At 46.5% G+C, this 22,042-nt stretch overlaps 1 protein-coding gene across 1 annotated transcript in view; it reads right to left on the minus strand.

Moving 5' to 3' along the window:
* The window catches only part of ENOSF1 (enolase superfamily member 1), a 74,309-nt gene that overhangs the window by 46,491 nt on the left and 5,776 nt on the right, over positions 1–22,042 (minus strand). Inside the window, 2 exon segments of the mRNA XM_044294865.1 lie at positions 3,432–3,547; positions 5,715–5,823. Of these exon segments, the coding sequence (XP_044150800.1) occupies positions 3,432–3,547; positions 5,715–5,823 (225 nt within the window).

The raw sequence follows: 22,042 nt of genomic DNA on the forward strand, positions 1-22,042 counted from the left end.
TACACCTCTATGAAAGCATAATCACAATGGTTTTCCAGCTTCGGCAAAAGCTGAAAAAAAGGTAAACAAGGAGAAACAACTGGAGATGGTTGGTGAGAGTGAAATTTTTAAAATTATTTTTTTTGGGGTGAATCCTGAAAAATTCCTTGTATGTACACATGTGGCCCGCAAATACAGGCAGAAAGTCTGCAGTGTATAACAGTGAAAATTGACATATTATGTGAAGTGTAGATACACAGCCATTGGCGTACCTTCTATACAGACAAACCATGTGACTATGAGGCCCAGAGGGAGGGGATCCCAGCGCTGAGCTCCATCTTCTTCCCTCCAGGAAGACACTGCATTTTCATACAACCACCACAAGGTGTAGCTCAGTGCAAAGAGATTGTTAAAGTGTCAATGGCAGTAGATGGTAACTGTATAAATTTCTATGCACTGAGCTCCCCCTAGTGGTGGTTTTAACCAGGGAGTTTTATAATGCTCTATATGAGGCAGATATAGAGCTGTATGTGGGGAGATTTATCAATATATCCTATGCTTGTTGGTGTAAATGCAAACAAAATATGGTGTTTTGAATTAGATTTTTGATGCACCTGATCCACGTTTTCTGGCACACAAGTTGGATAAAGTGGATAAAGCATAATTTTTTAAAATTTAAATTCCTTCTGCTTAATAAAAGAATTGTAAATTCATAAGAAATCTAGAGAGTCATGGTTTGCGTTTCACTTGCAACGCATAGAGTGAAATCCAGAGCAAATCTCCAATAGATATGGATTTTGCCATGGATTTCCCCGTTAATTTGCATACTGTGTGCATGTAGCCTTACTGTATATATAAAAGGATGACAAGTATATTGCAAACAACCTTGCTCTTCTTAACATACCATATTGCTCCAGTCTCAGTTTACAATGCAGGACTGTGACAAGTCACCCATAGTGCTATGAGATTATAAGACCAATCAATATAAACCGAAACAAAGCAGAGAACGGTGTACTAGAGGAAGCAGCCCAAGGCCGTTATGCATGGAACTTTCAAAATATGAGGTATTTGTAGAATATACTTGTTGTCACGGGGGGAACAAGTGAACCCTAAATTGCACCCACACCTCTGTCCCTGCCTACTTGCACGACCTCCCTAAGTTGCGGCCACAACTAGTGGATGGTCCCTGCTTTTTTACGTGCTGGGCTTACTAGGGAAAAGCAGAGGGAAAACACAAACAAAGCGACAGGCAGGCACACAAATATTGAGAATAATCCAGAACCAAAGTATCACAGTCAAACGTACTGGATTAAAACCCAGCGGGAACGATGAAGCCAAATAAGAAAGCAGATCACTAAACAATACCAAGCCAAGGTCATACATGAGTGGCCAAGTGCAGGACCAAATCAGAATCCAAGAATCAGCCAAATCAGAATCCAAGAATCAGGGTCAAAAGGAGTAGCCAAAGTCAGAAGTCAGGAGGTCGGAACAATCCACAATATAAAGTGCTGTTAAGGGATATAGAGCCATTCACAGGCAATCTGTGACCAGAAGATTGCCTGTTTAAATACCCCACTGTCACGCTAGTGATGTGGGAGGGAACACCACACCGACAACAGGAGGGAAGGGAATAGAAACTAGGCCTCAAAGCCAGGGAAAGGAAATGTTCCCCACCTATAGCAACCCTAATTCTACCCCTGACTCCTGTCCGTATGAACAGACCTTTAGGGTAGGAATGTTCACACAATGGAACCTATGACCCTGGGAACCCTGAATTGCCCTGGAATAGTGTAATGGCTTGAGACGACCTGTTCAATCCATTATGAAAGAACAAGCGTCTCCCTGAGCCCTAGTAACAAAAGACAGAGTGGAAACAACAAAATCAAAAAGGAAAGTAACACTTAACTTATGTAGTAAATGGACGAGCAGGAACTCAGAAGAGGACAACACACCAGCTCTTCCAATACCAAATTGAAGCCATGAACCGCATAGCATGATGGGTGAATCCAGATTAAATAGAGGAGTTGGAATGACCACTAAGCTACACCTGAGACAAGAGGTGTGGTCATTACCAACAACAACAACACTGAAACAAATGAAACCAAAAGAGGCTGTCAGATCACATCACGTGCGGTCAGTCTTTTAGATCTTCTGACACCTATCACATTAGAGTCTGTGATACCCGCACTTCCTGGTCACATGATGCATTGTCTGGTCACTTGACACGCCCAGCATCATGCCAGGCACCACAGATCAAACTGTCTTCCTTGCAACTGGACATCGTCCGGTATGCGGAGAATCACGACTGTCACCGCTTGTAGTGACACTTGTATTCCTTTTTTTTTTTGGAAGCATTTTTTTCATATTTTAATCCATGAGAAAGCTAATGTCTGCTGATGCCTCTGCAATCTTGGTATGAATGTGAGTCAAAGCAGAGGGCTGATTTCATGCTACCTATAGTTGATAAAAGTTTTAAATATAGTTCTTCCTTCATATCATTTGTCTGTGAAGGTTCTCATTTATCCAGCTCATGGTATATATCTGTAAAGAATAAATCAAGGCAACTGGACGTACTGTAGATTTCTTGAAAACATTTCACTTGTTCTTCCAACGAGCTTTCTCAATTCTGAGTGATTGTACAATAATTCTGGGAATAAATATGTAACTGAATCCACATCTGGTAATTATACCCAGCATTGGGTCAAAGGTGTTATTTCCATTATCCTAATTGGAGTCAGTAGGTGATAAAGACTTCCCAGAAAAAGGTGTCAAGACAGCATTGTATGTGGCAGACAATAGATGTCTACCCCCCCCCCCCCCCTCTATTCAAGCTTGGCTTCTCCATTTTTACGTAGATGGCCTCCTTCACGCCTCGTTTGTACCAATCGGCCTCCTTATCCAAAATGCGTACTTGACTGTCTTCAAAGGTGTGACCTGTTCCTTTTAGATGTAAGTACACGGCTGAATCTTGACCAGAGGTTTTGGCTCTTCTATGCTGAGCCATACGCTGATGTATTAGATGTGTCCCACTCTGTTTTGAATGCAGTCTAAACACTGGAAAACCTAATTACCTTTCGATTTAATATCAGTACGGGGACTCCTCTGAGATTCCTGAAGGAACATTCCATGGAACCAGTTTCTACCTACTGACCTGATAAAGCCTTTTTTAGCAGATTTGCAAGATATTTTCTTTATCATGTATGAATGGCGGCTCCAAGTTCATGACCTGTCCAGACAAGGTTTGCTGGGCAGCTGTTATCTATCCACACAAAAATTACTGAAGGTTAAATCTGTGTTATACTTTTTATACATGCATGTGTGTGCCTATATTTTTTATTATTATATTTTTTTTGGGGGGGGGGCACACATTTTTAAATTAAAATCTAGATACACATACAACCTTTAATTTAACAAAATAGATATTTAGTTTTATGCAAGATAAAGTAGTTTACCCATCGGAGTTGTCCGTCACTTGTAAGCTGTCTGTAGAAATCTCGGAAATTAGTTACAATGTCTTCAAGATTTCGTCCGACCACGAGATGAGACAGCGCTTTCACAGCGCATACCACTGCAAAAAAGTATCATTAATTGGACATCTACCTTGTTAGAGCTTCGCTATTGAATTCCCTCATCTGTAAAAGCTATCTCTTTAATCATAAACTGCTATAAAAAAAACAATAAGGAAACCAACTGGTCCATGTATACAGTGATATGTGTGTCCACTGATGTGCACCATTATGTTGCATATACGCTGAATAAAAATGTTAAAGTGAAACTCTAGTTCTAAATATATTTTTTTGTAAAACAAGTCCACAAGGGTCCTGCCCTAACAGAAGAAAGTTCTGTGCCGAGGAAGGGTTGAGCTAGCTGTCCCTTTCTCTCTCTCAGAAGGCTGGTACCCTGGGCAAAGGGTAAGTGGCCAGGGGTGTAGCTATAGGGGGTGCAGGGGCCCAAAGAAACTTATGCCACATAAGAAGACACCAGGTATTTTAGAAAGTGCATGCTGGTCAAGTTACACCTCTGGCTAGAAGGAAGGGGGAAGAGGTTAGGTCAAGAATTTGGCATAAGGGAGGTGCTGTTTCAATTTTTGCCTCAGGCAGCACGAAGGCAATGTGCTTCCCTGCTCCAGGGAAGGGGGGCCCGAGCTGAACTCTTGTACCAGGGCCCATGAGCCTTTAGCTATGCCCCTAGTGGCCCAGGGTCTGTGGCTTAGTCCTCTGCTGGCCCTCTGGTCAAAAGGCTGGTGACCCAAGGTCTGGGGCATAGTATCCCTGTCCCAGCTTTTTCTTTTGGTCACTTGTACAGTCTGGCCGAGCCTCTGCTACTAAACACTGGTCCATATCTGCAGACAACTAGGGGCTCTAACCTTATACAGTGGCGTACCTCCAATAGAGGAAGACCACACAACTGCTATGGGGCCTGGGAGGAGTATGGCCCTCCCACCGAACCTTCTCTTCATGATGTAAAAGCATTGCATTTTCATGCAGCCACCATTAGAAGGTCAGTGCAAGGAAATTATAGTGGAGAACACAACCTAAACAGAAATAATGTTGCAATTCCAGTCTGTCAGTCTCTTGTCAACCATTGCTGCTACCTCAGAACTATGCATCAGTGTCAGTTTATCTCCAGAGGACCTGGCCTTTTACAGGGATAACAACTATAGATAACATTAAAGTGGATTCACTTAACTATAGAATAGATAACATCAATATGGGTCAATTTAAAAAATGTATTAGCTTTAGCTTGGAATTTCCCTATAAAAAAAACCTTAAACTTGTTTTTCCCTTTTCAATCAATAAACAATACTTATGTGAATATGATGCAAGGACTGCCTTTTACATAATATACTGTACAAATTACCTGATGTCACGTAGATCGGCTGTTTTTTACATAGAGAATGCCATGCCTGCCTTCTAACTTACCATTCCATTCTAGCCCCCCTCTGGAGAGAAGTGGGCGAGCCCTACTCCTGAAGGAAGGTTGGGGACCAGTTAGTTCCGGTCTAACTTACCCCCTGCTAGGTGTGCAGGGGCACATCTCTGCTGGACATGCCCGACATGCCCACGCCAGCCAGAACACCTTAAGCTCTGCTGGCCATGAGGCCAAAGATTAAAGCCTCAGGAGCCAGGAGGAAAGTTCCCTGGCATAACTTAGAGTCAGACTACAGAGAGAAAGTGCAGTTTACAGAGGAAGCCAAGTTACCTATTCAGCTTATCAGTACAGCAGAGAGAGAGAGAAAGCAAGCAGAGTTATTGAAGAAGCCTGCCAGTCTAATGTTAAAGCCTGCTGGAACCAAGACAGAGCTTGAAGATTGTTTTGATGAATGCTTATTCAAGTAAAGCTGCTGTTCAACTACATACAAGGTCTGGACTCAAGTTATTCTTTTATCCCTCAATTATCCCCCCTATTTATTGCTTCGGAGCCAAAGCCTGGGGTCCAGCCGTATCCAGGTAGGAGCACCGTGACACACACAGAGACATTTTAGGCCGCACTATACCACTCGGCATTCCTACACCTGGGTCAAGTTATAGAGGGCCCTAGGGGGCCCATTGCAGTAGGGCTACTCTATCAATAAAAAAACTGTTGTCTGCAAAATAAACATGAACAAATGTCAGCCAGGTACTTATGTATATCTATGGTGGGTGTTTACACCATTTCCACTCTAGATTTACTGGGGAAAAAAACTGTAGGTAAGAGATTTCAGAAAGTAAAAGACATTGTAAATATCAACTTACCAATCTCTGTGCCTTTTCCTAAAGTGAAGGTTAAACCGCAGCCTTTTAAAGCATCTTCTGCATCAGTTTCTATGACAACATACGCTGCGGAGTAATCAGGGTCTGTGTGCTGCGTTTCAGTGAAATACAGAAAGGTGCAGAGTTTTAGATTTGGAAAGATTTTATATGGATAATAATTAGGAAGTGAATGGTATTTTGTTGTTTCCATTTTTGTCACTTTCTCTGTAACACTGAATATTCTTAATGTTTAACATTTGCATATTTGTAACTTATTCCCAGACACAATCTCCAAAACTCCGAAGACCTCCTCTCCTCTTACCTGCTCTTCCCACAATCGCCTCTAAGAGTTCTCCTTTCCATCCCCCATACTCTGGAACTCTCTACCCCAAGATATCACACTCACCTACAGTGGAATCCTTCAAAAGAAGCCTGAAAACTCATCTCTTAGGACAAGCCTACAACCAGTGACCCTGCTGCTGCTGTACTACCATGACCAGCTTAACCCTCACTTACTGTATCCTTCCCCCATCCTTTGTAGATTGTAAGCCCTTGCGGGCAGGGCCTTTTTCCTTCTGTACCAGTTTGTAACTCGTCTTGTTCATGCTTATTGTATTATGTATGTACACCCTTTTTCATATGTACAGCACCATGGAATGAATGACTTTTTAATAATAAATAAATATAATATTAATTTCACTTATTTTTTAAAAGTGTTCAATTAGTAAACCGTTATCAGAAATCACTGTCGCTTTCCCAGCAGTCTTTATATCACATTTAATAAAACCAGTAACCCGTACTATGAAATAAATTTAGCAGATGACATTTTATTTCTAGGATCCTACTACATAGAAACTATATACACTAGTTGCTATTCTTTAGGACATAACTTTTAACTGACTTGTTTTGAAAATGTTTCTAATATAAAAAAAATCTGTGCAGCATTCATAAGGTCTCATATACCAAAACTGTTATATTTTGCTTACTTACAGGCTCGAACTGGCCCACCGGGGAGCCAGGGAAATCCTTGGTGGGCCCCCTAACCAGTAAGTGAACTTCCTTGCTTAGAAGCTGTCTGTGATAAGCTTCGCCCCATGCACACAGTAGGATGCATGCTGTCTGCGATTCATGCTAAATGAGAAGGAGGGCTCCACACCAGCGCTAATTCATGGGAACTGACAAGTTTTGTGTAATCAGTACTCCTGGTCAGAGTAAGGCTGTTTCCACATGATCTGATTTTCATAAAATCGTGGCAAAAAAACTAGGCATTTTGCAGTGATTTTCTGTAAATTAGATAACATGGAAACAGCCTTACTCTGACCAGGCGTGCTGATTGTACTAAAACCTGTCAGTCAATAGCACTGACAGCCTCTCCTCCAATGAGGCAGCTCTGCTAGAAGGACTGCTGCCTATGTGATCAGTCTGGAGCCCTGCTGCCGTGAGGGGGAGGAGCCTGGCTCAGGACCTGGGGACACAACTAGCAACACAGAGGGCCATGAGGTGAGGAAGGAATCTACATGTATTGTAATTGTAGTAAAAAGATACTGGCCACTCTCTTCTTTTCAATGTATTGTAATTGGTTTCAAAAAGTATCTCTGTGCATTCAAAATGCCATGAATAAAATCCACCTGTGTTCGTTGTCCATAACATATGCCTGCCCATACCATAACCCCACCGCCACCATGGGCCACCTGATCCACAACGTTGATGTGAGCAAACACAACGCCACACACGCTGTCTGCCATCTGCCCTGAACAGTGAAAATAGGGACTCATCCGTGACCAGAATGCCTCTCCAGCATGCCAGACGCCTTCGAATTTGAGCATTTGCCCACTCAAGTTGATTACGAAGACAATGTGCAGTCAGGTTCAGACCCCGATGAGGATGACGAGCATGCAGATAAGCTTCCCTGAGACGGTTTCTGACAGTTTGTGCAGAAATTCTTTGGTTATGCAAACCGATTGTTGCTGCAGCTGTCCGGGTGGCTGGTCTCAGACGATCATGGAGGTGAACATGCTGGATGTGGAGGTACTGGGCTGGTGTGGTTACATGCGGTCTGCGGTTGGATGTACTGCCAAATTCTCTGAAACGCCTTTGGAGATGGCTTATGGTAGAGAAATGAACATTCATTGCACGGGCAACAGCTCTGGTAGACATTCCTGCAGTCAGCATGCCAATTATACGCTCCCTCAAACGTTGCGACATCTGTGGCATTGTGCTGTGTGATCAAACTACACATTTCAGAGTGGTCTTTTATTGCGGGCAGTTTATTGTGCAATTTTCATGTTGTCCTTGGTTAAATTATATTTGTACTGTATTAGAACCTGCTTATAGAAATCAGTTAGAGCTCAGCTGCTACCATCTGAACTGGACTAGAATGATGTGAACATTTAGGAGAATGATTGTTTAATTTCACATGCCAGAATGCATTTTTCCAACCTTTGAACAGTGAAGAAAAAAGAGGGCATGGTATTATAGCTGCACGCAATGCAACGTATTTCAAACAAAATATTGCCAGTGTTCTGGTGGGAGAGAGCTTGTTGTAGGAGAGGTAAGCCTGTTAGAACTGGACAGGCCACCTATTCAATAATATGGAGTGAGCATTTTTTTGTAATATGCGGTTTGCTGCATTTGAGTGGTAGGCTTTTATCAATAAATATGGCAATTAACAGCATGTCCGCTTATTGCGAGCTGCATGTGTAAAAATTTTCTGAGAATAAAGGTGACCTTGGTGTAAAGGCCTACTATATATTTATATTTATATATATATATATATATATATATATATATGGGATGGCTGGTACCAGGTTTTGGAATATTCTATTTCCTTTTCCCACAACTGTATGTATTATGCGGACTGTAAAGCGTGGAACCGCAAAATATGGATGATGTCCGTGTTTCATCTCTGTTTTATGCGGACCTATTGTGTGTTTTCCGCATCTGTATGTCCATTCGGCAAAAAAATAGAACATGTGCTATTCTTGGCCGTAAAATGCGGTTCACTGACCCATTGAAGTCAATCTCTACCATATACTCTCAGATGTAGCAGCGTAAGGACAAAATATAGAAGTACTGAGCAGTGTAACTGTGAATAAAAACTTGGAGTCAGACAGTAAAAGTTTACTCTAAGCTGCAGCAGCATGTATGTGTGTGTCTCTGCTTCTCTCTCACTCCTCCTCCTTCCCATCTCCATAGACTTCTATATACAACTTATAATCTGATCCCTCAGTGAGCTGTCTGTCTTGGGAGACCATAATGGATTTAGCAGAGAATTCAGAGTAAGTGATCAGTTAAGGAGGGAGGAGAAGGAGGCATTTTTCTCTGGTAAGATATAGTACGGTTTCTTTCATACTCCTGACCTTGTATATCCCACCAGTTGACCTGAAATAAATGTGTCCTTAAATTGAAAGTTGGCATTATTAGAGTGATATTTTTATATGTAGACTTACAAATAAAACTATGTGCATCTACCATGTCTAGAATACATTAGGGTTATTTCATTTGTATAAACCAGGGCTATGTGAGTGTTGGTAAATACAAAGACATATTGCCGGATACCTATATTAAAGGGGTTGTCCAGGCAAAAACTATTGATGACCTATTCTCAGGCTAGGTCATCAATATCAGATTGGCGGGGGTTCGACACCCCCACCAATCAGCTGTATGAGAAGATGGCGTGCGCATGTGCCATCTCTCTTTTATCTTTCTGTTGGCTGCTGCTGTCTACGGACTTTGCCATAGACAGCAGTGGTGAACAGGAAGAGAGAAGGATAGGTCATCAATGGTAAAAGCCTCAAAAACCCCTTTAAGTTGCCCTCATACACTACCTTAACCATTTCAACCCCGCTAGTTGAAACCCCCTTCATGACCAGAGCACTTTTTACACTTCGGCACTACACTACTTTCACCGTTTATCGCTCGGTCATGCAACTTACCACCCAAATGAATTTTACCTCCTTTTCTTCTCGCTAATAGAGCTTTCATTGGGTGGTATTTTATTGCTGCTGACATTTTTACTTTTTTTGTTATTAATCGAAATGTAACGATTTTTTTGCAAAAAAATGACATTTTTCACTTTCAGCTGTAAAATTTTGCAAAAAAAACGACATCCATATATAAATTTTTCGCAAAATTTATAGTTCTACATGTCTTTGATAAAAAAAAAATGTTTGGGCAAAAAAAAAAAATGGTTTGGGTAAAAGTTATAGCGTTTACAAACTATGGTACAAAAATGTGAATTTCCGCTTTTTGAAGCAGCTCTGACTTTCTGAGCACCTGTCATGATTCCTGAGGTTCTACAATGCCCAGACAGTAGAAAAACCCCACAAATGACCCCATTTCGGAAAGTAGACACCCTAAGGTATTCGCTGATGGGCATAGTGAGTTCATAGAACTTTTTATTTTTTGTCACAAGTTAGCGGAAAATGATGATGATTTTTTATTTTTATTTTTTTCTTACAAAGTCTCATATTCCACTAACTTGCGACAAAAAATTAAAATTCTAGGAACTCGCCATGCCCCTTACGGAATACCTTGGGGTGTCTTCTTTCCAAAATGGGGTCACTTGTGGGGTAGTTATACTGCCCTGGCAATTTAGGGGCCCAAATGTGTGAGAAGAACTTTGCAATCGAAATGTGTAAAAAATGACCGGTGAAATCCGAAAGGTGCACTTTGGAATATGTGCCCCTTTGCCCACCTTGGCTGCAAAAAAGTGTCACACATCTGGTATCGCCGTACTCAGGAGAAGTTGGGGAATGTATTTTGGTGTGCCATTTTACATATAACCATGCTGGGTGAGAGAAATATTATGGCAAAAGACAACTTTTCCTATTTTTTTATACAAAGTTGGCATTTGACAAAGATATTTTTCTCACCCAGCATGGGTATATGTAAAATGACACCCCAAAACACATTCCCCAACTTCTCCTGAGTACGGCTATACCAGATGTGTGACACTTTTTTGCAGCCAAGGTAGGCAAAGGGGCACATATTCCAAAGTGCACCTTTTGGATTTCGCAGGCCATTTTTTACACATTTTGATTGCAAAGTACTTCTTACACATTTGGGCCCCTAAATTGCCAGGGCAGTATAACTACGCCACAAGTGACCCCATTTTGGAAAGAAGACACCCCAAGGTATTCCGTGAGGGGCACGGCGAGTTCCTAGAATTTTTTATTTTTTGTCACAAGTTAGCGGAAAATGATGATTTTTCTTTTTTTTTCTTTTTTCCTTACAAAGTCTCATATTCCACTAACTTGCGACAAAAAATAAAAAATTCTAGGAACTCGCCGTGCTCCTCATGGAATACCTTGGGGTGTCTTCTTTCCAAAATGGGGTCACTTGTGGCGTAGTTATACTGCCCTGGCAATTTAGGGGCCCAAATGTGTAAGAAGTACCTTGCAATCAAAATGTGTAAAAAATGGCCTGCGAAATCCGAAAGGTGCACTTTGGAATATGTGCCCCTTTGCCCACCTTGGCTGCAAAAAAGTGTCACACATCTGGTATCACCGTACTCAGGAGAAGTTGGGGAATGTATTTAGGCATGCCATTTTACATATAACCATGCTGGGTGAGAGAAATATCTTGGCAAAAGACAACTTTTCCTATTTTTTTATACAAAGTTGGCATTTGACCAAGATATTTTTCTCACCCAGCATGGGTATATGTAAAATGACACCCCAAAACACATTCCCCAACTTCTCCTGAGTACGGCGATACCAGATTTGTGACACTTTTTTGCAGCCAAGGTGGGCAAAGGGGCACATATTCCAAAGTGCACCTTTCGGATTTCGCAGGCCATTTTTTACACATTTTGATTGCAAGGTACTTCTTACACATTTGGGCCCCTAAATTGCCAGGTCAGTATAACTACGCCACAAGTGACCCCATTTTGGAAAGAAGACACCCCAAGGTATTCCGTGAGGGGCACGGCGAGTTCCTAGAATTTTTTATTTTTTGTCGCAAGTTAGTGGAATATGAGACTTTGTAAGGAAAAAAGAAAAAAAAAGAAAAATCATCATTTTCCGCTAACTTGTGACAAAAAATAAAAAATTCTAGGAACTCGCCGTGCCCCTCACGGAATACCTTGGGGTGTCTTCTTTCCAAAATGGGGTCACTTGTGGCGTAGTTATACTGCCCTGGCAATTTAGGGGCCCAAATGTGTAAGAAGTACCTTGCAATCAGAATGTGTAAAAAATGGCCTGCGAAATCCGAAAGGTGCACTTTGGAATATGTGCCCCTTTGCCCACCTTGGCTGCAAAAAAGTGTCACACATCTGGTATCGCCGTACTCAGGAGAAGTTGGGGAATGTATTTTGGCATGCCATTTTACATATAACCATGCTGGGTGAGAGAAATATCTTGGCAAAAGACAACTTTTCCTATTTTTTTATACAAAGTTGGCATTTGACCAAGATATTTTTCTCACCCAGCATGGGTATATGTAAAATGACACCCCAAAACACATTCCCCAACTTCTCCTGAGTACGGCGATACCACATGTGTGACACTTTTTTGCAGCCTAGATGCGCAAAGGGGCCCAAATTCCTTTTAGGAGGGCATTTTTAGACATTTGGATCCCAGACTTCTTCTCACACTTTCGGGCCCTTAAAAAGCCAGGGCAGTATAAATACCCCACATGTGACCCCACTTTGGAAAGAAGACACCCCAAGGTATTCAATGAGGGGCCTGGCGAGTTCCTAGAAATTTTTTTTTTTTTTGCATAAGTTAGCGGATATTGATTTTTTTTGTTTTTTTCTCACAAAGTCTCACTTTCCGCTAACTTAGGACAAAAATTTCAATCTTTCATGGACTCAATATGCCCCTCAGCGAATACCTTGGGGTGTCTTCTTTCCGAAATGGGGTCACATGTGGGGTATTTATACTGCCCTGGCTTTTTAGGGGCCCTAAAGCGTGAGAAGAAGTCTGGAATATAAATGTCTAAAAATGTTTACGCATTTGGATTCCGTGAGGGGTATGGTGAGTTCATGTGAGATTTTATTTTTTGACACAAGTTAGTGGAATATGAGACTTAGTAAGAAAAAACAAAAACAAACAAAAAATTTCCGCTAACTTGTGCCCAAAAAAATTTCTGAATGGAGCCTTACCAGGGGGGTGATCAATAACAGGGGGGTGATCAATGACAGGGGGGTGATCACCCATATAGACTCCCTGATCACCCCCCTGTCACTGATCACCCCCCCTGTAAGGCTCCATTCAGACGTCCGCATGATTTTTACGGATCCATGGATACATGGATCGGATCCACAAAACACATGCGGACGTCTGAATGGAGCCTTACAGGGGGGTTATCAATGACAGGGGGTGATCAGGGTGATCACCCCCCTGTCACTGATCACCCCCCCTGTAAGGCTCCATTCAGACGTCCGCATGATTTTTACGGATCCATGGATACACGGATCGGATCCATGGATACATGGATCGGATCCACAAAACACATGCGGACGTCTGAATGGAGCCTTACAGGGGGGTTATCAATGACAGGGGGTGATCAGGGTGATCACCCCCCTGTCACTGATCACCCCCCCTGTAAGGCTCCATTCAGACGTCCGCATGATTTTTACGGATCCATGGATACATGGATCGGATCCATGGATACATGGATCGGATCCACAAAACACATGCGGACGTCTGAATGGAGCCTTACAGGGGGGTTATCAATGACAGGGGGTGATCAGGGTGATCACCCCCCTGTCACTGATCACCCCCCCCTGTAAGGCTCCATTCAGACGTCCGCATGATTTTTACGGATACATGGATACATGGATCGGATCCACAAAACACATGCGGACGTCTGAATGGAGCCTTACAGGGGGGTGATCAATGACAGGGGGTGATCAGGGTGATCACCCCCCTGTCACTGATCACCCCCCCTGTAAGGCTCCATTCAGACGTCCGCATGATTTTTACGGATCCATGGATACATGGATCGGATCCACAAAACACATGCGGACGTCTGAATGGAGCCTTACAGGGGGGTTATCAATGACAGGGGGTGATCAGGGTGATCACCCCCCTGTCACTGATCGCCCCCCCTGTAAGGCTCCATTCAGACGTCCGCATGATTTTTACGGATCCATGGATACATGGATCGGATCCGCAAAACACATGCGGACGTCTGAATGGAGCCTTACAGGGGGTGATCAATGACAGGGGGGTGATCAGGGAGTGTATATGGGTGATCACCCGCCTGTCATTGATCACCCCCTGTAAGGCTCCATTCAGACGTCCGCATGTATTTTGCGGATCCGATCCATGTATCCATGGATCCGTAAAAATCATGCGGACGTCTGAATGGAGCCTTACAGGGGGGTGATCAATGACAGGGGGTGATCAGGGAGTGTATATGGGTGATCACCCGCCTGTCATTGATCACCCCCCTGTAAGGCTCCATTCAGACGTCCGCATGTGTTTTGCGGATCCGATCCATGTATCCATGGATCCGTAAAAATCATGCGGACGTCTGAATGGAGCCTGACAGGGGGGTGATCAATGACAGGGGGGTGATCAATGACAGGGGGTGATCAGGGAGTGTATATGGGTGATCACCCGCCTGTCATTGATCACCCCCCTGTAAGGCTCCATTCAGACGTCCGCATGTGTTTTGCGGATCCGATCCATGTATCCGTGGATCCGTAAAAATCATACGGACGTCTGAACGGAGCCTGACAGGGGGGTGATCAATGACAGGGGGGTGATCAATGACAGGGGGTGATCAGGGAGTTTATATGGGGTGATCATGGGTGATCAGGGGTTCATAAAGGGTTAATAAGTGACGGGGGGGGGGGTGTAGTGTAGTGTTTGGGTGCGACTTTACTGACCTACCTGTGTCCTCTGGTGGTCGATCCTAACAAAAGGGACCACCAGAGGACCAGGTAGGAGGTATATTAGACGCTGTTATGAAAACAGCGTCTAATATACCTGTTAGGGGTTAAAAAATTCGGATCTCCAGCCTGCCAGCGAGCGATCGCCGCTGGCAGGCTGGAGGTCCACTCGCTTACCTTCCGTTCCTGTGAGCGCGCGCGCCTGTGTGCGCGCGTTCACAGGAAATCCCGGCCCTCGCGAGATGACGCATATATGCGTGACTCTGCGCAGGGCTGCCACCTCCGGACCGCACATCTGCGTTAGGCGGTCCGGAGGTGGTTAAAGAGGACCACAAAATGATATTCAATCTGAAGGCACTACATTATGGAATAGGAGGAGCTGAGCAGACTGCTATATAGTTACAGTTGCAAGAAAAAGTATGTGAACCCTTTGGAATGATATGGATTTCTGCACAAATTGGTCATTTAATGTGATCTGATCTTCATCTAAGTCACAACAATAGACAACCACAGTCTGCTTAAACTAATAACGCACAAAGAATTAAATGTTACCATGTTTTTATTGAACACACCATGTAAACATTCACAGTGCAGGTGGAAAAAGTATGTGGACCCTTGGATTTAATAACTGGTTGAACCTCCTTTGGCAGCAATAACTTCAACCAAACATTTCCTGTAGTTGCAGATCAGACGTGCACAACGGTCAGGAGTAATTCTTGACCATTCCTCTTTACAGAACGATTTCAGTTCAGCAATATTCTTGGGATGCCTGGTGTGAATCGCTTTCTTGAAGTCATGCCACAGCATCTCAATCGTGTCGAGGTCAGGACTCTGACTGGGTCACTCCAGAAGGCGTATTTTCTTCTGTTTAAGCCATTCTGTTGTTGATTTACTTCTATGCTTTTGGTCGTTGTCCTGTTGCAACACCCATCTTCTGTTGAGCTTCAGCTGGTGGACAGATGGCGTAGGGATCACCATAGCAACCATAGCAGTGGCTATGGGGCCCTACGCCACTGGGGGCCCGTCCGGCCGCCTTCTGTTGATTATTATTATTTTTTTTACACACACACACTACACACAGGCATCCAGGCCCGAGCCCAGTGGCGTAACTACCGGCGCCCCGGCAGCGTGTGTAACAGTTCATTTTCAAGTTAGTTAAATATGATCGATTCTTAATGTTCAGGGCCCCAGCGGCTGCTGACCAGGCCCCCTCGCTAATGTGATCTAATCTTACTGTCTCCTGATGTGTCTGGGATTCGAACCCACAACCTCCAATGTATCAGAGGCAATTGCAACTGGTTGAAAAAATATGAGACTGCTATATCTCTATATGACAGCTGTCCCAGCACACTCAGCTCTGCTATATCTCTATATATGACAGCTGCCCCAGCAAACCCAGCTCTACTACATCTATACACATGACAGCTGCCCAAACACACCCAGCTCTGCTACATCTATACACATGACAGCTGCACCAGCACACTCAGCTCTACTATATCTCTATATATGACAGCTGCCCCAGCAAACCCAGTTCTACTACATCTATACACATGGCAGCTGCCAAAACACAGCCAGCTCTGCTACATCTATACACATGACAGCTGCCCCAGCACACTCAGCTCTGCTATATCTCTATCTACTGTATAGCAATACTTAGAGATATATAGATGTAGCAGAGCTGGGTGTGCTGGAGCAGGTATCATATATAGAGATATTGCAGAGCTGAGTGTGCTGGGACAGCTGTCATATAGAGATATAGCAGTGCTGGGTGTGTTTGGGCAGCTGTCATATGCATAGATGTAGCAGAGCTGGGTGTCATGGAACCATGAACCAGACGTACAACAAGAGATAAGTGGAAAATAAGAAGGTTTTATTGAAGAGCAAGCCGTAGCAAAGTCCGAACGGATGGCTAAACCGAAGCAGGGTCTTGCGGAGACAGAGGTCAGGAACCAGAAGGGTAGTCAGACGAAGCCAGGAACAGGAACCAACGGGGTAGTCAGACGAAGCCGGAATCAGGAACCAACGGGGTAGTCAGACGAAGCCGGAATCAGGAACCAACGGGGTAGTCAGACGAAGCCGGAATCAGGAACCAACGGGGTAGTCAGACGAGGCCAGGATCAGGAACCAGAAGCAGCAGCAGTCTTGGAAGCATGTGAACACAGGAGGACCAAGCAAGGAACTGAAGCCACAGACCTCCTATATATATGAGCTAGGCATCCAGCTCCTCCCAGTGGGAAGGAGGAGCCGCAGGGTGGGAGGCTACAAGAAAACCCAGAAACCAAGATGGCCGCCAGCACATGTCAAACGAAGGGAACAGCAAGGAGGTAAGACCATGACAGTACCTCCCCCTCAAGGGCCCCTCCTCCGCGGAGTAAGGAACGGTTTCTGAGGGAAGCGTGCGTGGAAGGCTCGGAGCAAGACAGGAGCATGGACATCTGCGGAGGGAACCCAGGAACGCTCCTCTGGACCATAACCACGCCAATGGACCAAAAACTGCACCCGGCCGCGGACCAGGCGTGAGTCCAGGATATTGCTCACCTCATACTCCTCACGATTGCCCACTTGGACCGGACGAGGCCGAGGAATCGAGGAAGTGAAACGATTACACACCAGTGGCTTCAACAGGGAGACATGAAACACGTTGGAGATCCGCATGCCAGGAGGAAGCGCAAGGGCATAGGCTACCGGGTTTACCCTGCGAAGCACTCGGAAGGGACCAACAAAGCGAGGCGCCAGCTTGGGAGTGGGCACTCGAAGGTTGAGGTTGCGGGTGGACAACCATACGCGGTCTCCGACCTGGTAGGAAGGAGCGGGCGCTCGTCTGCGATCAGCCTGGAGTTTCTGGCGCTGCGCAGAGACCTCAAGGGACCTCTGGATCTGTACCCAAGAAGCACGTAGGACGGAAAGGTGATCCTCCACAGCCGGAATATCCTGGGGAGAGAATACCTCCGGTAACACGGCAGGTTGGAACCCATAATTGGCCATGAAGGGAGACGTCCCAGAGGAAGAGTTCACCGCCGTGTTCCTGGCAAACTCAGCCCAAGGCAGGAGGTCAACCCAATTGTCTTGGTGATCGGAGACATAGCAACGAAGGAATTGCTCCAAGGCCTGATTGGATCGTTCTGCGGCCCCATTGGACTGAGGGTGGTAGGCCGAGGAGAAAGAGAGATGAATCCCCAACTGGGAGCAAAAGGCGCGCCAGAACCTGGACACAAACTGACTCCCCCGATCCGACACAATCTCCTTGGGCAAACCGTGCAACCGGAAGACCTCCCTGGCAAAAATCGAGGCCAACTCTTGTGCAGAGGGTAACTTCTTGAGAGGAACACAGTGGCACATTTTGGAAAACCGATCCACAATCATGAGAATGACCGTATGGCCTCGGGATGCAGGGAGGTCCACAATGAAATCCATCCCCAGGTGTGACCATGGACGCTCCCCGGTGGCTATGGGTTGCAAAAGGCCCAACGGAAGGTGCCGAGGGGACTTACTCTGGGCACAAACGGAGCATGCCGCTACATATGCGGCGATGTCGGAACGTAGAGAAGGCCACCAGAACAGACGTGAAACCGCCCAGGACAGCTGATTCTTTCCAGGGTGCCCCGCGGCCTTGGAGTTATGGTAGGTTCGCAACAACCGAGTGCGCAACTCCTCAGGCACAAAACATCTGCCGTTGGGTCTCCCAGAGGGAGCACCAGATTGAGCCGCCAAAATCTGCTCACCCAGAGGAGAAGTCAGGCTGGTGCGAATAGCGGCCAGGATCTGATTCGGGGGTATGACCGTAGTCGGAATCGACTCCTCCCCGGACAGCTCGGAGTACTGCCGTGATAAGGCATCCGCTCTGATGTTCTTGGAGCCGGGTAGGTAGGAGACCACGTAATTAAAACGTGACAAGAACAGAGCCCATCTGGCCTGACGTGGTGTCAATCTCTTGGCCTCAGAGAGGTAGGTCAGATTCTTGTGGTCCGTCAGGATGAGAACCGGAACCACCGAGCCCTCGAGCAAGTGCCTCCATTCTTTAAGGGCCTGCACGATGGCCAATAACTCCCTGTCACCAATCTGATAGTTGCACTCCGCGGAAGACAGTTTCCGGGAGTAAAACCCACAAGGAAGCAGAGGACCCTCTGGTGTTCTACGCTGAGACAGGAGGGCGCCTACTCCCGTCTCAGACGCGTCCACCTCGAGGACAAAAGGCAACCCAGGGTTGGGATGCGACAGAATCGGAGCCGACACAAAGGCGGACTTTAGAGCCTCAAAAGCTCGGATGGCCTCGAGCGGCCAGACCTGAGGATTACTGCCCTTCCTGGTCAGATCCGTGAGAGGCTTGGCTAGCATGGAAAAGTCCCTGATGAACTTCCGATAATAATTGGCGAAGCCCAAAAAGCGCTGCAGGGCACGAAGCCCACTGGGCTGGGGCCACTGTAAGACAGCCGAAACCTTCTCAGGATCCATGGAGAACCCCTCAGCGGAAATGATGTAACCTAAGAAGGTTACCTGGGATCGGTGAAATTCGCATTTCTCAAGCTTACCGAACAGCTTGTTCTCTCGTAAGCGTTGCAACACTCGTCTGACATCCAGAATGTGGGCCTCCATGGATGCAGAATATACCAAGATGTCATCCAAATAGACCACCACACACTGCTGCAACAGGTCACGGAAAACATCGTTGATGAATTCCTGGAAGACTGCGGGCGCATTGCACAACCCAAAGGGCATAACCAAGGATTCATAATGACCGGTCCTGGTGTTAAACGCGGTCTTCCACTCATCGCCCGCCTTGATCCTTACCAGGTTATATGCCGCCCTCAGGTCGAGTTTGGTAAAGACCGTGGCCCCTTTGAGGCGATCGAACAGCTCGGAAATCAAGGGTATCGGGTAAGCGTTCTTGATCGTGATGCGATTGAGACCCCTGTAATCGATGCAAGGCCTCAACTCGCCGCCCTTCTTTTTCACAAAGAAAAATCCAGCCCCTGCCGGGGACGAGGATTTGCGAATGTGTCCGCGTGAAAGCGCCTCCCTCACGTACTCCTCCATGGCCTCATTCTCCGCTACCGACAGTGGATAGACTTTGCCACGAGGAGGAACGGCACCGGATTGTAACTCTATGGCACAATCGTATGGGCGGTGCGGAGGTAGGGCAACCGCGCGCACCTTATCGAATACATCCCGGTACTCTTCGTATTCAGGAGGCAACAGAGAGTCCGAGGAAGTACACAGCAACTTGACAGGCCCATGGATGCAACTAGCCCCACACTGCGGTGACCACGAGAGGATCTCGACCGATCTCCAATCGAAAGTCGGATTATGCTTCTGGAGCCAGGGGTACCCCAAGACCACCGAGTAGTGTGGAGACGAAATAACCTGGAGACAGACCGACTCTCTGTGAACGGCACCAATGGCCATCCCCACTGGAAGGGTCTCATGAGTCACGTGTGGCGGCAGAAGGGGTCTGCCGTCTATCGCCTCAAGAGCCAGTGGGGAACCTCGAGGCTGCAGAGGAATGGAATTGGCGGCAACGAACACTCTATCAATGAACAAACCACCAGCACCAGAGTCCACCAACGCCTGGGTCGTCACCGAGCCCCCGACCCAGGAGAGGACAACCGTGATCAGTGGTTTGTCAACACGGGAAACCGGGGACGAGGAGACTCCACCCAAGATCTGCCCCCGACAGGACCTCAGGTGCGAGCGTTCTCCCGGACGGTTCGGACATGCCAACCGAAAATGCCCACCGAGACCACAGTACATGCATCGGCCCTCGCGTCTCCGGAGTACCCTCTCCCCCTCAGACAGGCGAGCAAACCCCCGCTGCATGGGTTCACCCCCAGACAAGTCATCCCCAGGAGGCGTGGGAGGAGAGGGAGGCACGGGTGGGACAGCAAACGTAGGCGCCAATCTGTTAGGAGACCTCCGCAGGCTCTCCTTAAAGGAAGGTCTCTCCCTGAGTCTGGTGTCAATCAAAATCAGGAAAGAAATAAGAGACTCGAGCTCCACTGGTAGGTCCTTAGCTGCAACCTCATCCTTCAAGGCATCCGAGAGACCATGAGAGAAAGCAGCGACCAGAGCCTCATTATTCCAGCCCACCTCTGCTGCCAGGGTACGAAACTCAATGGCGTATTCAGCTACGGATCGTGAACCCTGTCTGATGGACATAAGGAGCTTCGCAGCAGAGGCAGCACGAGCCGGCACATCGAATACCTTCCGAAGAGAAGCAACAAAACCGGAAAACTCGGCAACCACCGGATTGTTGTTCTCCCATAAAGGGCTGGCCCAGGCCAAGGCCTTGTCCGAGAGCAGCGAGATCAAGAAGCCCACCCTTGATCTCTCAGTAGGAAAGGCATGTGGCAGCAACTCGAAGTAAATGCCCACCTGGTTAAGGAAACCTCGGCACTGAGTTGGCTCTCCCCCAAAGCGCTGTGGAAGGGGGGCAGAACCGGTCATACCCTGAAACACCACAGGCGCAGCAACAGGTGTCAGGGTAGACTCTGGCGCAACAACCGGAGCGGCAGTAGGAGCGGGCCCAGGAGCGACAACCGACCCATCGGCAACGGAAGCTAAATGAGCCGTGCGTTCAAGCAGGGTTTGCAACGCCACAGCGAACCGACCCAACAGGTGATCCTGCTGATCAAGTCTGGCAACCAGCGTAGGTAGCGAGGGTGGCCCTGTACCGTCAGAATTCATGGCTTGGTCCTAATGTCATGGAACCATGAACCAGACGTACAACAAGAGATAAGTGGAAAATAAGAAGGTTTTATTGAAGAGCAAGCCGTAGCAAAGTCCGAACGGATGGCTAAACCGAAGCAGGGTCTTGCGGAGACAGAGGTCAGGAACCAGAAGGGTAGTCAGACGAAGCCAGGAACAGGAACCAACGGGGTAGTCAGACGAAGCCGGAATCAGGAACCAACGGGGTAGTCAGACGAAGCCGGAATCAGGAACCAACGGGGTAGTCAGACGAAGCCGGAATCAGGAACCAACGGGGTAGTCAGACGAGGCCAGGATCAGGAACCAGAAGCAGCAGCAGTCTTGGAAGCATGTGAACACAGGAGGACCAAGCAAGGAACTGAAGCCACAGACCTCCTATATATATGAGCTAGGCATCCAGCTCCTCCCAGTGGGAAGGAGGAGCCGCAGGGTGGGAGGCTACAAGAAAACCCAGAAACCAAGATGGCCGCCAGCACATGTCAAACGAAGGGAACAGCAAGGAGGTAAGACCATGACACTGGGTTTACTGGGGCAGCGATCATATATAGAGATATAGCAGAGCTGAGTGTGCTGGGACAGCTGTCATATAGAGATATAGCAGTGCTGGGTGTGTTTGGGCAGCTGTCATATGCATACATGTAGCAGAGCTGGGTTTACTGGGGCAGCGATCATATATAGAGATATAGCAGAGCTGAGTGTGCTGGGACAGCTGTCATATAGAGATATAGCAGTGCTGGGTGTGTTTGGGCAGCTGTCATATATAGATATATAGTAGAGCTGAGTGTGC

Source organism: Bufo gargarizans, chromosome 5 (genome assembly GCF_014858855.1).
Source record: "Bufo gargarizans isolate SCDJY-AF-19 chromosome 5, ASM1485885v1, whole genome shotgun sequence".
Lineage (NCBI taxonomy): Eukaryota > Metazoa > Chordata > Amphibia > Anura > Bufonidae > Bufo > Bufo gargarizans.